Here is a 16879-nt window from a genome sequence, read left to right as displayed (position 1 = left end):
CATCACTGTCTCCTGACCACCCCCCCCCCCCCGGTCACGCATCTCTGACAGCTAGAATAATAACAGTCATACATCACCGCCCCTAAAGTCCAGCCACCCAAAGCTTTACTGGCCACAGACACCGAGACTCAATTACTATATTGACATGTAATCTTCATAAAGGGAGAAATATTGAGCATGTAAGGTCGCTTGGTTATGAAGACATATTATCATATTATCTGCATGAGGGCTAGGACCTGACAGAGCTAATTATCGGTGAGCATGTTACAGAGCCTGCCCACACCGCTGCCTGCCCACTGCCTGCCCACACCGCTGCCTGCCCACTGCCTGCCCACACCGCTGCCTGCCCGCTGCCTGCCCACACCGCTGCCTGCCCACTGCCTGCCCACACCGCTGCCTGCCCACTGCCTGCCCACACCGCTGCCTGCCCACACCGCTGCCCACACCGCTGCCTGCCCACACCGCTGCCCACACCGCTGCCTGCCCACACCGCTGCCTGCCCACACCGCTACCTTCCCACACCGCTGCCTGCCCACACCACTGCCTGCCCACACCGCTGCCTGCCCACTGCCTGCCCACACCGCTGCCTGCCCACAGCCTGCCCACACCGCTGCCTGCCCACTGCCTGCCCACACCACTGCCTGCCCACACCACTGTCTGCCCACACCGCTGTCTGCCCACACCGCTGCCTGCCTGCTGCCTGCCCACACCGCTGCCTGCCCAGCGCAGGTATAAAGGAGGAGAAGAAAGAAGCATTAGGAGTCGTTTCAGGCCACGGCATTCAGGGGCTGCGTGTAACTGAGCAGTTACTTCTCTTCTATTTGTGTCTCAGGGCCTTGACTGTTCAAAGGACTACCAAACAGAGTGCAATTGAAAGCTATTCTTTGTCCTTGACCTCCAAGAAATATCTTTCTGCTGAAGCTAAAGCTGTTTACAGCTCCTGATTGCGTATCTACTCGGACATCTACGCCACCAAAGGGCATGGAATTGTGGAAAAACAGCTGTGGAAAAAGTTCCTGTCCAGAGGTGATCTTACGATCTTCACTCCTCAGTCCTGGCCAAACAGCAGAATTTAGTGTGTTATTTTCTACAGTTCAGTCTGCTTGTATAGCAGTCCAAATACGCCAATCGTGAGTCACTGTGGAACTGAAATACCTGGACTAATTCCATTTCAATTTCGTTGGTCTATAATTCACTTACATGAAAGGACACTGAATGGATATGGAACTCAGTGGAAGGATAGCTGGGAGCTATTTCCTTCTGGACAAAATGATAAAATCGTACTTGCGGGACATCTGCATTTGGAGTGCCAGTGGAGAGCCGCTTTTCCCATCCCATAAGGGGCCTGTCTGCAGTGACGCCTGCATTTCGGGGCTGACTTACGTTCTTCTGATGATTCTGGTCTCCAGAAATATGTCCTCACAGCCTATTCTCACTGAGCTAAGTTCTCGAGCAAAGTAAAGTTTCTTTGCACTCCGCATTGGTGCTAATATTTTGAATTTTAACAGCCATTTTAAAGCTGCTAATTTACTTTAAGAGATTTAAGTGCCTCCTTTAAATGCTACAGATGCACTTCTGAGAGAATCCTGGTTCTATACACAAGTGTGATCTGCTGACACTAATTTAGAGCAATTTTACCACTTCAGAGATAAACTTAAAATAATATGTGTGTGGCATAAATGAAAAGGTGACGGTATACTGGGTGATATGATTAACAAAAAATAACTAGGTGTGCATATATATATATATATATATAATATAAATATAATATAGCAATATTTTGGAATATGCTGCACAGTTTGCAAAACAAACAATATTTTTCTGAGGCGTGAACACTGAAGAATTGTTAAATGTTAAAACAATTATTTGCATCAGGCCACTGCTTAAAAAATATTTTAATGAAAAAAGTAGTACATATACAGGTTTTACCTCAACCGCCTTAACTAGTGAAACAGTGAGGATCAGATGAGATTTGTATCATATGCCATAAACTATCCCATCATTCATGTATGCCTCCGCTGACTTGACAGTGCACATGTTTATGATGTCATTTTTCATTTTCTAATGACAGAAAACGAAGAAAGGTACTGTAACATGAAAACCATTCATGCAATGAAAACAAGAATGACCCAAGAACGCGCCCTTTCTAAAAGCTATATATTTTTTCCTTGGCTTGCGATATTTTATTGAAATAATAAGGACATAATCATATGCTGGCATATTGGATCCATCATTTCATAAATCATATTTCATAAGCCCCCATTGTTCCCCTTTGTGCATGAACAACAAATCAATGGAAGGCCACCTTCTGGAAACCTTTTTTAAATGGTGTAGTCATCTTAAAATTAACAGATGAACTGTCCTGTTAAATTTTGCTCATGTGTTGTTTCCAGTGAAAATAAGATAAACTTGTATAAAAATTATTGCAACCTGGAAACAGTCGAATGAGCCTGCCCCATATAATTCAGTCAACCAAATCACCTTTCAGCGACACAACATGTCAAAAATGATCAGCCAATCAAATTCCGGTAGTGGAATTAACTTGTCCAGTTGTGTTAAATTGATGGCAGGCCTGTTCTTTCTGCTTAACATAACAACAGAAACAAATCATCGCCTCAGTGACAGATTAAAAGGTTGGTTGGGGTTGTGGCGTTTTAAGTGCCTTTATTTGCCATGTTGTAGTGTCAGTGAAATATGTTAAATGGCTTGTTATTGCTTTGAATTTCAATAGCTTTCATTACAGCTGAGACATCAAGTGTATTGGACTGTGTACTCTGTGAAATGTGCTCTGATTATTCATGATGTATCAACAATAATAGTTTCTGAACCTATTAGGACATTAGTACTTTAAAGAGGAAGTACTGTCCTTATAAAGCTGATCTGAATGGATATATTAAAAATTGTAAAATTATGCCACACAAGTGGTTTTACAATTGAGATATCTGACTAATCCTAGAAATAAAGCAAATGATTTTTTTTTGCATTGCAAAATTAAGAAATATGCATATTTATACATATTATTATTATTATTATTATGAGTAGTAGTAGTAGTAGTATTAGAGTACTTGTTGCTGCATTATAGTGGGAATAATTACATTATTATATCTGAATTATATTCTCAGATTTGAACTTTAGCATGGCAGTGAGCTTAGTGTCAGCTATAGTTTTTATATATAGTTATTTCTGAGACAGTAAGCGCTAATCTGGCAAAGTTATGCACACAGGATGTGTAAAATGAAATGCTGCAGTTGCTCGTGATAAGTGACAGCAGGAACATTAAACTAAGCATGGGTTCTCCATATGAAGGCCCAAATGTGTTATCCTCCTGAATCCTTGGTATTTTGCAAGAGTTTCTTTGATGTTTATTAATACTATTTTTGTTTTGATAAGCATTTCTAAAAGGTCTGACAAATTACACAGTAATTGTCCTGCAGTCACTTAATAGCGGTGTAGAGTTTCGCTTTAAAATGACAAGCTGCTCAGCATCTGCCAGGCCATTAATATTTCTGAATTTCTGGGGGCTCAAGACAGAGACTCCTCACAAAAGCCGAACCATTTGTTACAGACTAAGTGGACAGGAGAGCCTCCTTGGACCCTGCATCGATCCCCCTGTAAAAATACCCAAACCATCTGGCCGCCCGTCCTGCTGTAAATCTCAGTGATGAATGCCAGGGTTTCCAAACTCAGAAAGAGCTGCAGACCTGCGCTGAGTTCTGGAACAACTAGAAACAGGCTCAGAATCCCAGCCTGCATCTCAGATGTCCTGATCCAAAGCAACAAATCATACTTTTCGGTGAATTACAGTCTGACTCCATTACAAATAACTTTAAAGGGGATTATGGCATGAACACGGGGGCGTATTTGTATAAGCCAAACCCCAGAGAGGGTCCAGAAATGCGCATTTCGCTGATAATTGGGCCAAAATCTCAGGCCCTGCAAATACACTAATGCTGATTTGGAGAAGTGAGTTGGACCTGCATTCAAGGATTCATGTCCAATTCGATCAACTGTGATGTAGTTTCCCTTGACGAGGCCCAGCACATAGTTTAAAACACACAGCTGGTGTGTTTAGGTTTTTGCAAACTGATCTTTCTATTCGGCTATAGAACCACTAACTACTGGAATTTTCTTCTCTAAAAACAGCGTATTAAGCCAAAAATATAGGCATGCATATTTAGACAAAGTTTTTCCTAGAATACATAAACATTTTTTTTCTGTGAAACCAGCAGTATACTTACATACAAGTTATAGATGGATGCTAGTGATATTTGGTGAAATGGCTCCTACAGACCAGGAAGTACTTTGATAATTTAGTATTTATTTTAGAGCCGTTATGATTGTAAGGATGAAAAATCCATTGCTGCCAAATCTATGCATAATTAGTGAAAGACAGCAACATAAAAACTGCTCGCCCCACCTTTCACAGAAACTGTGAACTGGAGTGAAGCGCTAAATAGGCTAACTTCATTACCATCCTCCCCTTGTTGATATATGTGCATGGAATTAGTATGTTTACATATTTTACACGCATGCACGCACACATGCACACACCCATATGCACACACACGCACACACACACACATACAGGCACCTACAGTAGTATGTTGTTCCACCCCACTATTATCAGTAAGTCATCTACTGTATGATGACTGATATGACATGTATAAATTTGCCATCATAATAAGTCTTAGGGGCATGCACGAATAAGTGTTATTAAATAATGGCCAGCTCCATAAAAGGAACATTTCTTTAGAATTTTTATATCTATGACAAAAAGACAATGTTATAATGTGCATTACAGAACAAACTTAACCTGCATATCAAAAACAGTGCTTAACAGATCTTGTTATTGCACCAAATTAGAACAAACAATCCTGGCAAGATCCAAACGAACACTACGCAGAACTGACAATGCCGTTTTCTTTTGTAGTACGGTTCTCATACTCTTAACATGAGTCCCCTGGAGACTCATTCAACTACATCAAACAGGAGAGGCATGCGAGGGTGCCGGTGGCGTTCCTCTAAATCCAGTTCAAATGGAATTATTCAGGGAAGAACTGCCAGCGCAGTCGGATGTAATGATACTGCTCAGCGGAAACTCTCTCAAAGCCGTCTCGAAGCGGCAAGCCAAGAGTTCACCAGTTAAAACTGTCAGAGAAGAGCAGTCTTTCCTGTCAGACTCCTCCAGCCTGCCCTCAGATGCATAAGCAGGGCACTCCATCGCCGTGACAATAAAGTGATAGAAAATAAACTACTCATCAGTACATCTCATGCATTATGACCAATCACAAAAACCTGTTATCCAAAACACTCATCAAGTAAATTTACCAACTTCTTTGGGCTCTAAGAAACTACAGATTTGGCAAACCGTATTTCTATTTTTCTATATAGGCTTTGACCAATCACTAACCAAGTACACATCTATCAGCATTCACATACCCCTAACTCAGTATATACTGTGAGCTCCATAATGTTTGGGACAAAGACACATTTTGCAGCATGTTCATGAGACCTTGGCCTGGGAATGCTTTGTGTCTTTTGATCTGGTGACGATCACATGTGCATCTTCATCACATGTACTGGCTTTCAGTGTGCTTTCATATTTGTGTTAAATACATACAATACAAATAATCATCATTCATACTTCATACATGCAACTACCTTGGCACTGAATCCCCATAATGCATTGCAGTTCTGGCACAAGTCCTCAGAGCTCATGGTGCTATTTTGCTGTGTATTCAGCATCAGGGTCATTTATATTTAACAAGAACCTGTTATTACTCTGGGGTCTAAGTTATGGCTGCATTTTTATACTGGTCTGTTTTAATGATCTTGACAAAATAGTTTTCTAACCGAATGATTTTTAACACTTCATCAGTCTACCCGCTGGCAAACACCTCGCAATTATTTCTTGGTTCCATGACTTGAAATAATGTTCTTCACTCAACACTTAGGATTGAAAGCACATGTTTTTCTTAAAAAAGAAAGTAATGCATTCAACAAAACTAGGAATACACCATCATGGATCATGGTCAGCTTGGACAGGGATTTATTCTTGAAACAATGAGAGATTTCTTGATCATTAATCATATTCTAAAACACAGATACGTCCGTGAAAGAAGGGATGTGGAAACCTGTGTTGTAACCTGCAGGCTGACTTTTGGAATGTATTTCTTCAGATGCTTAATCATAAATATGCTGACTTGTGAAAACACATTCATACCCATAAAATACACTTACACTGCAAAGATTGACCACCAATACACTGCCCAAGTTCTTTACCTTCCTAACCCTAACCCTTACCCTAACCCTAACATAGGGACATAGTGTATAAATACATGACAATGACTAGAACAGGCCACGGAGCCCATGTAGGCTCATCAGTTACCTACAGACCTGAGAGCATCCAGCACTGACACAAGCCTGGGTCTCTGCCTCCACCCCAGGACCAAGCAAGCCATTCCATTAACCTTCAGGCAATTTCCATCTATGATTCCTCATTGTGCTCACATAAGGTTCATATGAACCTGCATATCAGATAGTTATTACACACCCATTCCACTTACTCAGATCAATCTCAGCATAGCAGTGTAAGGGGCTTGTTTAAATCACTTTTACCCCAAAAATGTCTCCATTCTGATGGCACAGCACATACCAGGGGTCTAGTGGGACTACAATCCCTGCAACAAACTACAGTATAACCAAAGATTCAAGTTTTGTTAAGATAATCTAGCAGAACAATCTGTGACCGATTTGCCAAACTCTCACCATCAGCTTCCCCTCATGAGACTAGTGAATGTAGGAAGCCACGCCCGTAAAACTCCCGTAGCACAGACCATCTACACCAAAAACACCAGCACAGCCCCGTAAGTCTCCTCCCACCCTGAGTACCCAGGAGGAACAGCACGCTATCATCCACACTGAGTCCCCAGGAGGAAGAGCACGTTTTCAATCAGCAGATCTGTGCTACAGACGCACCGCGATGAGCAACAGGAACCAGTGGCAGCACCAACGCAACACAACGCAACACAACACAACACAACGCAATGCGGCCCCGACAAACACGACAGAGATGAGCATCCGACCCGCCGCACCCTCACCAAGCTCCTCATAGCCCAAACTGAGGGGTCACTCCTCACAGCCCAAACTGAGGGCCCGTACCTCACAGCCCAAACCGAGGAGCCCCTTCTCACAGCCCAAACTGAGGGCCCGCACCTCACAGCCCAAACTGAGGGGCCCCTTCTCACAGCCCAAACTGAGGGCCCCTTCTCACAGCCCAAACTGAGGGGCCCCTTCTCACAGCCCAAACCGAGGGCCCCTTTTCACAGCCCAAACTGAGGGCCCCTTCTCACAGCCCAAACTGAGGGGCCCCTTCTCACAGCCCAAACCGAGGGCCCCTTCTCACAGCCCAAACTGAGGGCCCCTTCTCACAGCCCAAACCGAGGGCCCCTTCTCACAGTCCAAACTGAAGGCCCGCACCTCACAGCCCAAACCGAGGGCCCCTTCTCGCAGCCCAAACTGAGGGGCCGCACCTCACAGCCCAAACTGAGGGGCCCCTTCTCACCATTTACAGCTCAAAAACAAAAGCACTGTAATTAAACGCTCCGAGCGGATCCAGATGTTAGCTCCCCCTGCGGTCTGCATGGTCGGCACGCTCGCGCTCAGAAACGCACCGTTTGGAGCTGATCCACGGTGATAATCAGAACCAGCTGTGAGGCGGAGTGAGGGGTTCCTCAAGCGTACCCCAATAAGGGTTCACCCCAAAGCCTGTGCTCCTCCAGGGGTCCCCCCCCACCCCCCCAAGCGTACCCTAATAAGGGTTCACCCTGAAGCCTGTGCTCCTCCAGGGGTCCCCCCCCACCCCCCAAGCGTACCCTAATAAGGGTTCACCCTGAAGCCTGTGCTTCTCCAGGGGTTTCCATAACACTTTACATTACATACGATAAACAGGGTCGTTTAAAATACCTGCACGCAACACAGATGGGATCTGTCCCAGAACAATTTTTAAAAAAATGAAAGGGCCGTGTGGCTTATGAAAAAGAAACACTTTATTTGTCAAGTAGAACAACACTTATTTGGCCATTGCTTATAATTAATGACTACAAGTACTGCAGCAACTATTCATTATATCATAAAATTGGATTATTAAAAAACCATAGCAGCATAAGCCCTGCGCCTGAAACATTACTCCCCAATTTCAGAGGGAGGGGCTCAGGTGCTGTGTGTTTCACACTCAGCTCTGCTATTCTGAGGGGGTTCAAACTCTACTGTCCGGCTGCTGTCATTACAGCAACCTAACATTACTGCGTTTATGGTGAATATATCAAATCCATAACCCTGACCTTACTAGAAAAAACCCATCTCACCCAACCTCAAAAATTAAGGCCTCAAATATATTTTTTAGCATTTGTACTATGGAATTCACAGTCTTGACTTAGTTTTTCCACAATTTTAAATGAGTAATCACATGTTTTCAAAAGTTCCTATGGCTTCAATTACGTTTTAGGGCTCAACTTAGGGTTAGGGTTATGAAAACGATAAGTCTGAGGGTCGAGGCAAGTTTACGGCTGTGTTCAGCAGGTTAAAGAAAGGTTAGGACATTGGTTCTTTTTTGATTTTGGACGAGCCAAAAATTTTGTATATGCTAGTATAGGTACCTATGACCATAACAAGATATGGAAAATATACATATTTTTTCAGGGAAAACATTTTTTTTTTAAGGCCTCAAATATATTTTTTAGCATTTGTACTATGGAATTCACAGTCTTGACTTAGTTTTTCCACAATTTTAAATGAGTAATCACATGTTTTCAAAAGTTCCTATGGCTTCAATTACGTTTTAGGGCTCAACTTAGGGTTTAGGGTTATGAAAACGATAAGTCTGAGGGTCGAGGCAAGTTTACGGCTGTGTTCAGCAGGTTAAAGAAAGGTTAGGACATTGGTTCTTTTTTGATTTTGGACCAGCCAAAAATTTTGTATATGCTAGTATAGGTACCTATGACCATAACAAGATAAAGAAAACATTTTTTTTTTTAAGGCCTCAAATATATTTTTTAGCATTTGTACTATGGAATTCACAGTCTTGACTTAGTTTTTCCACAATTTTAAATGAGTAATCACATGTTTTCAAAAGTTCCTATGGCTTCAATTACGTTTTAGGGCTCAACTTAGGGTTAGGGTTATGAAAACGATAAGTCTGAGGGTCGAGGCAAGTTTACGGCTGTGTTCAGCAGGTTAAAGAAAGGTTAGGACATTGGTTCTTTTTTGATTTTGGACGAGCCAAAAATTTAGTATATGCTAGTATAGGTACCTATGACCATAACAAGATAGGGAAAACATTTTTTTTTTAAGGCCTCAAATACATTTTTTAGCATTTGTACTACGGAATTCACAGTCTTGACTTAGTTTTTCCACAATTTTAAATGAGTAATCACATGTTTTCAAAAGTTCCTATGGCTTCAATTACGTTTTAGGGCTCAACTTAGGGTTAGGGTTATGAAAACGATAAGTCTGAGGGTCGAGGCAAGTTTACGGCTGTGTTCAGCAGGTTAAAGAAAGGTTAGGACATTGGTTCTTTTTTGATTTTGGACGAGCCAAAAATTTTGTATATACTAGTATAGGTACCTATGACCATAACAAGATATGGAATATATACATATTTTTTCAGGGAAAACATTTTTTTTTAAGGCCTCATATATATTTTTTAGCATTTGTACTATGGAATTCACAGTCTTGACTTAGTTTTTCCACAATTTTAAATGAGTAATCACATGTTTTCAAAAGTTCCTATGGCTTCAATTACGTTTTAGGGCTCAACTTAGGGTTAGGGTTATGAAAACGATAAGTCTGAGGGTCGAGGCAAGTTTACGGCTGTGTTCAGCAGGTTAAAGAAAGGTTAGGACATTGGTTCTTTTTCGATTTTGGACGAGGCAAAAATTTTGTATATAATATTATAGGTACCTATGACCAAAACAAGATATGGAATATATACATATTTTTTCAGGGAAAACATTTTTTTTTTTTAAGGCCTCAAATATATTTTTTAGCATTTGTACTATGGAATTCACAATCTTGACTTAGTTTTTCCACAATTTTAAATGAGTAATCACATGTTTTCAAAAGTTCCTATGGCTTCAATTACGTTTTAGGGCTCAACTTAGGGTTAGGGTTATGAAAACGATAAGTCTGAGGGTCGAGGCAAGTTTACGGCTGTGTTCAGCAGGTTAAAGAAAGGTTAGGACATAGGTCTTGACTTAGTTTTTCCACAATTTTAAATGAGTAATCACATGTTTTCAAAAGTTCCTATGGCTTCAATTACGTTTTAGGGCTCAACTTAGGGTTAGGGTTATGAAAACGATAAGTCTGAGGGTCGAGGCAAGTTTACGGCTGTGTTCAGCAGGTTAAAGAAAGGTTAGGACATTGGTTCTTTTTTGATTTTGGACCAGCCAAAAATTTTGTATATGCTAGTATAGGTACCTATGACCATAACAAGATAGGGAAAACATTTTTTTTTAAGGCCTCAAATATATTTTTTAGCATTTGTACTATGGAATTCACAGTCTTGACTTAGTTTTTCCACAATTTTAAATGAGTAATCACATGTTTTCAAAAGTTCCTATGGCTTCAATTACGTTTTAGGGCTCAACTTAGGGTTAGGGTTATGAAAACGATAAGTCTGAGGGTCGAGGCAAGTTTACGGCTGTGTTCAGCAGGTTAAAGAAAGGTCAGGACATTGGTTCTTTTTTGATTTTGGACCAGCCAAAAATTTTGTATATGCTAGTATAGGTACCTATGACCATAACAAGATAGGGAAAACATTTTTTTTTTAAGGCCTCAAATATATTTTTTAGCATTTGTACTATGGAATTCACAGTCTTGACTTAGTTTTTCCACAATTTTAAATGAGTAATCACATGTTTTCAAAAGTTCCTATGGCTTCAATTACGTTTTAGGGCTCAACTTAGGGTTAGGGTTATAAAAACGATAAGTCTGAGGGTCGAGGCAAGTTTACGGCTGTGTTCAGCAGGTTAAAGAAAGGTTAGGACATTGGTTCTTTTTTGTTTTGGACCAGCCAAAAATTTTGTATATGCTAGTATAGGTACCTATGATCATAACAAGATAGGGAAAACATTTTTTTTTTAAGGCCTCAAATATATTTTTTAGCATTTGTACTATGGAATTCACAGTCTTGACTTAGTTTTTCCACAATTTTAAATGAGTAATCACATGTTTTCAAAAGTTCCTATGGCTTCAATTACGTTTTAGGGCTCAACTTAGGGTTAGGGTTATGAAAACGATAAGTCTGAGGGTCGAGGCAAGTTTACGGCTGTGTTCAGCAGGTTAAAGAAAGGTCAGGACATTGGTTCTTTTTTGATTTTGGACGAGCCAAAAATTTAGTATATGCTAGTATAGGTACCTATGACCATAACAAGATATGGAAAATATACATATTTTTTCAGGGAAAACATTTTTTTTTTTTAAGGCCTCAAATATATTTTTTAGCATTTGTACTATGGAATTCACAGTCTTGACTTAGTTTTTCCACAATTTTAAATGAGTAATCACATGTTTTCAAAAGTTCCTATGGCTTCAATTACGTTTTAGGGCTCAACTTAGGGTTAGGGTTATGAAAACGATAAGTCTGAGGGTCGAGGCAAGTTTACGGCTGTGTTCAGCAGGTTAAAGAAAGGTTAGGACATTGGTTCTTTTTTGATTTTGGACCAGCCAAAAATTTTGTATATGCTAGTATAGGTACCTATGACCATAACAAGATATGGAAAATATACATATTTTTTCAGGGAAAACATTTTTTTTTTTAAGGCCTCAAATATATTTTTTAGCATTTGTACTATGGAATTCACAGTCTTGACTTAGTTTTTCCACAATTTTAAATGAGTAATCACGTTTTCAAAAGTTCCTATGGCTTCAATTACGTTTTAGGGCTCAACTTAGGTTATGAAAACGATAAGTCTGAAGGTCGAGGCAAGTGTACGGCTGTGTTCAGCAGGTTAAAGAAAGGTTAGGACATTGGTTCTTTTTTGATCTTCAATAAATATTCTAAAATCAAAAGTTGTCTTTGTTTCTGTCATTTGCCCTCCCATTCTCACCTGGTGTTGAACAATAGTAGTCACAACACTAACTTTTAGCAATTTATTTTATATTTCTCATTAAATTTGCTAAAATATTTTGTCATCTTTTGATACCCAAGACCTTGAAGAATACATTTCAGTGACCAAAAGTCTTATTCACAATTGTTTAGTGTGTTTTATTACAACATTCCTGTGCATGTTCAAAACTGCTGTTTACAGTCTATGTGTTTTTAGAGCAGTTTACAATCCACACATTATTATGACCTACTTACTGCTGCCATATTGTTGTAGCTGAGTTTGTGCTGAAAACAAAGATATGAAACACTTTGGAATCACTGTATATAAAGTTGATGAAATTTACACAAATGTCAGAGCATCGCACAATCACCAGTGTGCCTCATTTTACCCTTAGACCCCAGAGAGTTAACGTATGATAATGCGCTATTGTATCCACAGTAACAATCTAGCTAACTTGCAAACTGTTTTCACTGTCATAAGTGATCAGTTTGAACTAGTTTGTGTCCGAGAGAACTTCTTCTCCAAGCTGAGAAAGATTACACGCGGCAGTGTATCACACACACTCCGCTCATGATGAGCTTTTACTAATTTTCCAGGGTGAATAAGGAGGTGTGTGAAACCTCGGTAACCCGCGCCAGGGCCAAACTACTCTGCACTTCATTAATCTACTTAATGTAATGTTTTTATTTCGTGTTATAAATATCTTTAGTCTTTGTCACAGAGGTTTGTAACAGTGGTAAAGATGTTCTGTGTGCAGTTATGGACTCATAAGTCTCAGTCTAATTTCTGTGGCAGATGCTGTGCAGTTTATTTTATGCAGTAAATGCAGTTATTAAGCCTTCCTCTGCTGTAATCCCTTTGTTTTAAGCCTCAAGTAATAAATACCAGGCAAGCAAAAATAAAAACGCTGAAATGACCACCGGCTAGGCTAGTTTCCCAGTGCACCCTCACACTGAGCAGAGCTGCATCACACACACACACACACACACACACACACACACACACACACAGCGCTGAGTCACACACACACTACGCTGAGTCACACACACACATTGCACTGACTTACACACACTGCACTGAGTCACACACACACACACAGCGCTGAGTCACACACACACACACACACACACTGCGCTGAGTCACACACACACACTGCACTGAGTCACACACACTACACTGAATAACACACACTGCACTGAGTCACACACACACTGCGCTGAGTAACACACACACACACACACTGCACTGAGTCTCACACACACACACACACACACACACTGCGCTGTCTCACACACACACACACTGCACTGAGTTACAAAATGGGTAATAGTCACTGTCAGCCAGGTAAGCGATAAATCATTCTCAAGACCAATGTGACTAAAAGAAAGCATCATTAGACCCTGAGGATGACATTTAGCAGAATCTGGAACCACTGAAGTACAGTACATGGTGTGAAATCTCATTTCTCACATGCAATTTATACCTGATGTTTTCTATCTGTTCCACAAGGGGAAAAAATAAAAATCGGTAGATTTTGGCCTTCCTGCTCTCCTAAACACCGGCCTCAGTATCTGACCTGGAGAAACCAATATCGTTCAACCTCAGGAGCGCGTAGCATAAATAAACAGACGTGCACTACCTTCAACCTCAGGAGCGCGTAGCATAAATAAACAGACCTGCAGTACCTTTATGATTTTTAGCATCTTTGGATCCGCGTGGTAACGGGGTGTAGGGCATGGCAGCCGAGTCGGACCTGGGGCCGGGGTCCTAAAAGAAAGCAGAGAAAACAAACTGAACCCCAACCAAGATGCCCCACTAGAACGAACATATTCCACACGAGGCATTCCATTAAACTTGCACTTATACTCAATTCGTGGGTGCTTTTATCCACAGCACTGTACACAGCTTTCTGAGACAGAAAGCAGAAAGGTATCTGTATCTCTGTATCAGTATCAATATCACTGAAGAATGCAAACTTAAAAAAAAACATTTTACAGTTTATTTCAATCACACACATATTACAAAAAATGTTTCTTTTAAATCCCTTTCTCCACAAAACTCCACAATCCATTTGCAACCTCCTTACAGTTTAATTCCTGATGATTAAATCAGGGGAATCATTAGTAAAATATAACAGGTTTTCAAACTGTGAAAGAGAATGCTGAGCTTATAGATGGTCTTGTAGAAAATTGCGGAGCACCAGGACACATTATGTGCTGTGGCAGTACAGTAATGCAAGCCAAAGCCTGGGTTTAATTACGCACGTTCATCATATTGCACAAATTACAGGAGAAAGGGCTGCATGCAGTGACAGCTCTAATTTAGATCCCAAATAAGTTTGGTTTTGTGAAAATAGATGGATAAGGGGTATGAGATCAGTGTATTAAAACTGACTACATCAATTTATTACACTAAGTGCCTCAACCCATCAGCTGCTCCACAATGCCTAACCACTTTGGTCAGGATCATTAGTTGCACAGTATTTCAATGCAAACTGTTCTTTTTCAGAAGTAAAAATAAGAAGCACAGATATACACACAATCACAGTTAAAATGCTTTAATGCTACTGGGGTACTGTAAGAAAACATCATGTGTATCAGCTAGACTACAAAAGCACATACTGACAGATCAATGGCTGGCAAAAACAAAGAGCACACACACACACCAATCTGCATGGACAACACACAGAAGTACGCAAACACACAAACACATTACACACTAACATACACTTCCATTGTGCATGTGCACACACACCGACCCACACGCATTCAAACACGTGTGCACACACACACATGCCGGAACACCGACAAACACGTGCGCATGCACACACACAAATACACCCATATAAAATGAAGCAAGCCCTCACACGAGGGACAGAGAGAGGGAAGGAGATCTACTCTGCTGTGACTGGCTGTGATTTCGGGTGAGGCAGCAGGGCGGGACTTTGTGGGCAGTTCCTGTTTCATGGCTCGGAGGGTAAAGGCAGGTTTCACCCCCCACTGTTTGGCCAGGTTTCAGACACTGGCTTTGGTCCTTATTCCCCAATTATGTCCGACCATCAACTGCTTTAGAGGTCAACGGAAGGTCAAGCTACTGCTCCGTTCAGTGCAACAGAAGTGCTGCTGCTATGTGCTCCTGATCCTACAGGTGGCGTGAAAAGCCTGCTCTCCAAACGGTCTGCAATCCCTCCAAATCTACAACACCGCTGTCCCCAGAAGACTTTCCAATGTCTCCTGTGTCTACAGAAATGAATTAATCACCACAGAATGAATCATCATAATTAGCTGAGATTTTAGGAAGCGCCAGTGTTCTGAACGGAAAAGCCAACAGGCTAAATAAGTGTTCAAAATTCTATGGTTCTTTCCAAGACCTCGTTTTACATCCAGAATGCTGTGTGACAGAGGTTGATTGTGGAGCGCGGATATCTGATGCCTTTGCAAAGTCTTTTTCCACTTCGGCTGGGGAGAATTCTGAAGACTTTCATTTCCGTTGGTGACTAAAGTGAAAAATATGCAGCACAGAGGGTCTCATACGGCGTGATGAATGCACTGAATGCTGACGGAGATGCAGGAGGTTAAAATTCTCTCCGCTGGTGAACAAAACACCAACGAACAGACAAGTGAACAGTGTCCAAGAAAACAAATTCCACAAGCCAACAAATAAACATAACTCAAAATGTATTTACTGCAACCTCACAGACCTCCATCCATTTACTGTTTATGCAAGTTGCAACAAAGTGAACTACATTAGAACTGAGGGATTCTGATAACCTTGAATGGGTAGCTCAGAGATTTATGGGATGCATGGCAGTGCTTATAGTTGAATTCAAAGCGTTTTTGTCAGACGCTTTACCACCCAATCACTGGTGTCTTTCAAATTTATGGCACATAAAAGTGAGTACAACTGGAAAAGTCATATATTTACTAAAATATATCTCAGTAAAATGTTTGTGGAGTGACCATCTCGGGCTTTGCTTGGTACGAGTAACGCTTTAAAGTTAAACGCCTCAACCCCCCAACTGGGGGCGCAGGTGCTCTTCACTCAGAAACATCCTGTTCTGATGATGTCAGCACGTTTCCTTGTCACTCATCCCAATATCCACGGCACATTCTGGCTTTAATGTCCTAAAAACCATGTCAGCTCCAGTCTGTCCGGACTGATTTCCTCCAGGGCTGACAGATCACAGGCCCTCCCCAGCACAGCCCCTTTCGGACCCACAAAGCCCCGATAATCCCGCTGCTTGTCCACAATTAATCTTTGCAGTTGCCACATTATTGACACTGCCCCCCACGGCCGACCCCCTTAACCCCCCCACCCCCCCCAGGAACAAATCAAACGCCGTTCAGAAAGTCGCCTGCTGTCAACATGAGAGATCTGCCCCCCCCACTTGTGTCTGCTGATCAAACTATTTCTCCCGCAGAAGATTAATCTGCAGCCGCCGCGGTTTCCTCCTCCCCCCTCTCTCCCTCTCTCCCTTTCTCTTCGCCCGATGACCCGTCCTGCACTGCAGACAGTGGGCCGTCAAGAACGGGGAACAGAGGATACCTCCCGAAGTTAAAGAAAGGGGGGGGGGGAGAGAGAGAGAAAGAGAGAGAAAGACTCAGGAGTGGGCGGAGGGGTGGAAACACTATTTAAATCCCAGCTGTTATTGGGGCTCTTTCTTTGAGGCCTGCCGGACGGGGCGGGGCGGGGCAGGACGGGACGGGGCGGGGCAGGACGGGGCTTTGATCAGCACCCTTCAGTTTTTCCGCAAACATAATCAAACAGAGCGG

At 41.7% G+C, this 16879-nt stretch overlaps 1 protein-coding gene across 4 annotated transcripts in view; it reads right to left on the bottom strand.

The window, feature by feature from the left end:
- lrmda (leucine rich melanocyte differentiation associated) overlaps positions 1–16879 on the bottom strand; it is a 212202-nt gene that overhangs the window by 14318 nt on the left and 181005 nt on the right. For 3 of the 4 annotated variants that reach the window (XM_035399919.1, XM_035399915.1, XM_035399916.1), the window contains one exon: positions 13793–13874. The exons of the other annotated variant lie outside the window; for it this stretch is intronic. In XM_035399919.1, the coding sequence (XP_035255810.1) occupies positions 13793–13874 (82 nt within the window). The remainder of the gene's footprint in view (positions 1–13792; positions 13875–16879) is intronic. 4 annotated transcript variants of the gene reach the window in all.

This window comes from Anguilla anguilla, chromosome 18 (assembly GCF_013347855.1).
Source record: "Anguilla anguilla isolate fAngAng1 chromosome 18, fAngAng1.pri, whole genome shotgun sequence".
NCBI classification, from domain to species: domain Eukaryota; kingdom Metazoa; phylum Chordata; class Actinopteri; order Anguilliformes; family Anguillidae; genus Anguilla; species Anguilla anguilla.
The sequence above is the reverse complement of the archived record's forward strand: the minus strand, read 5'-3'. Positions and strand labels throughout refer to the sequence as shown.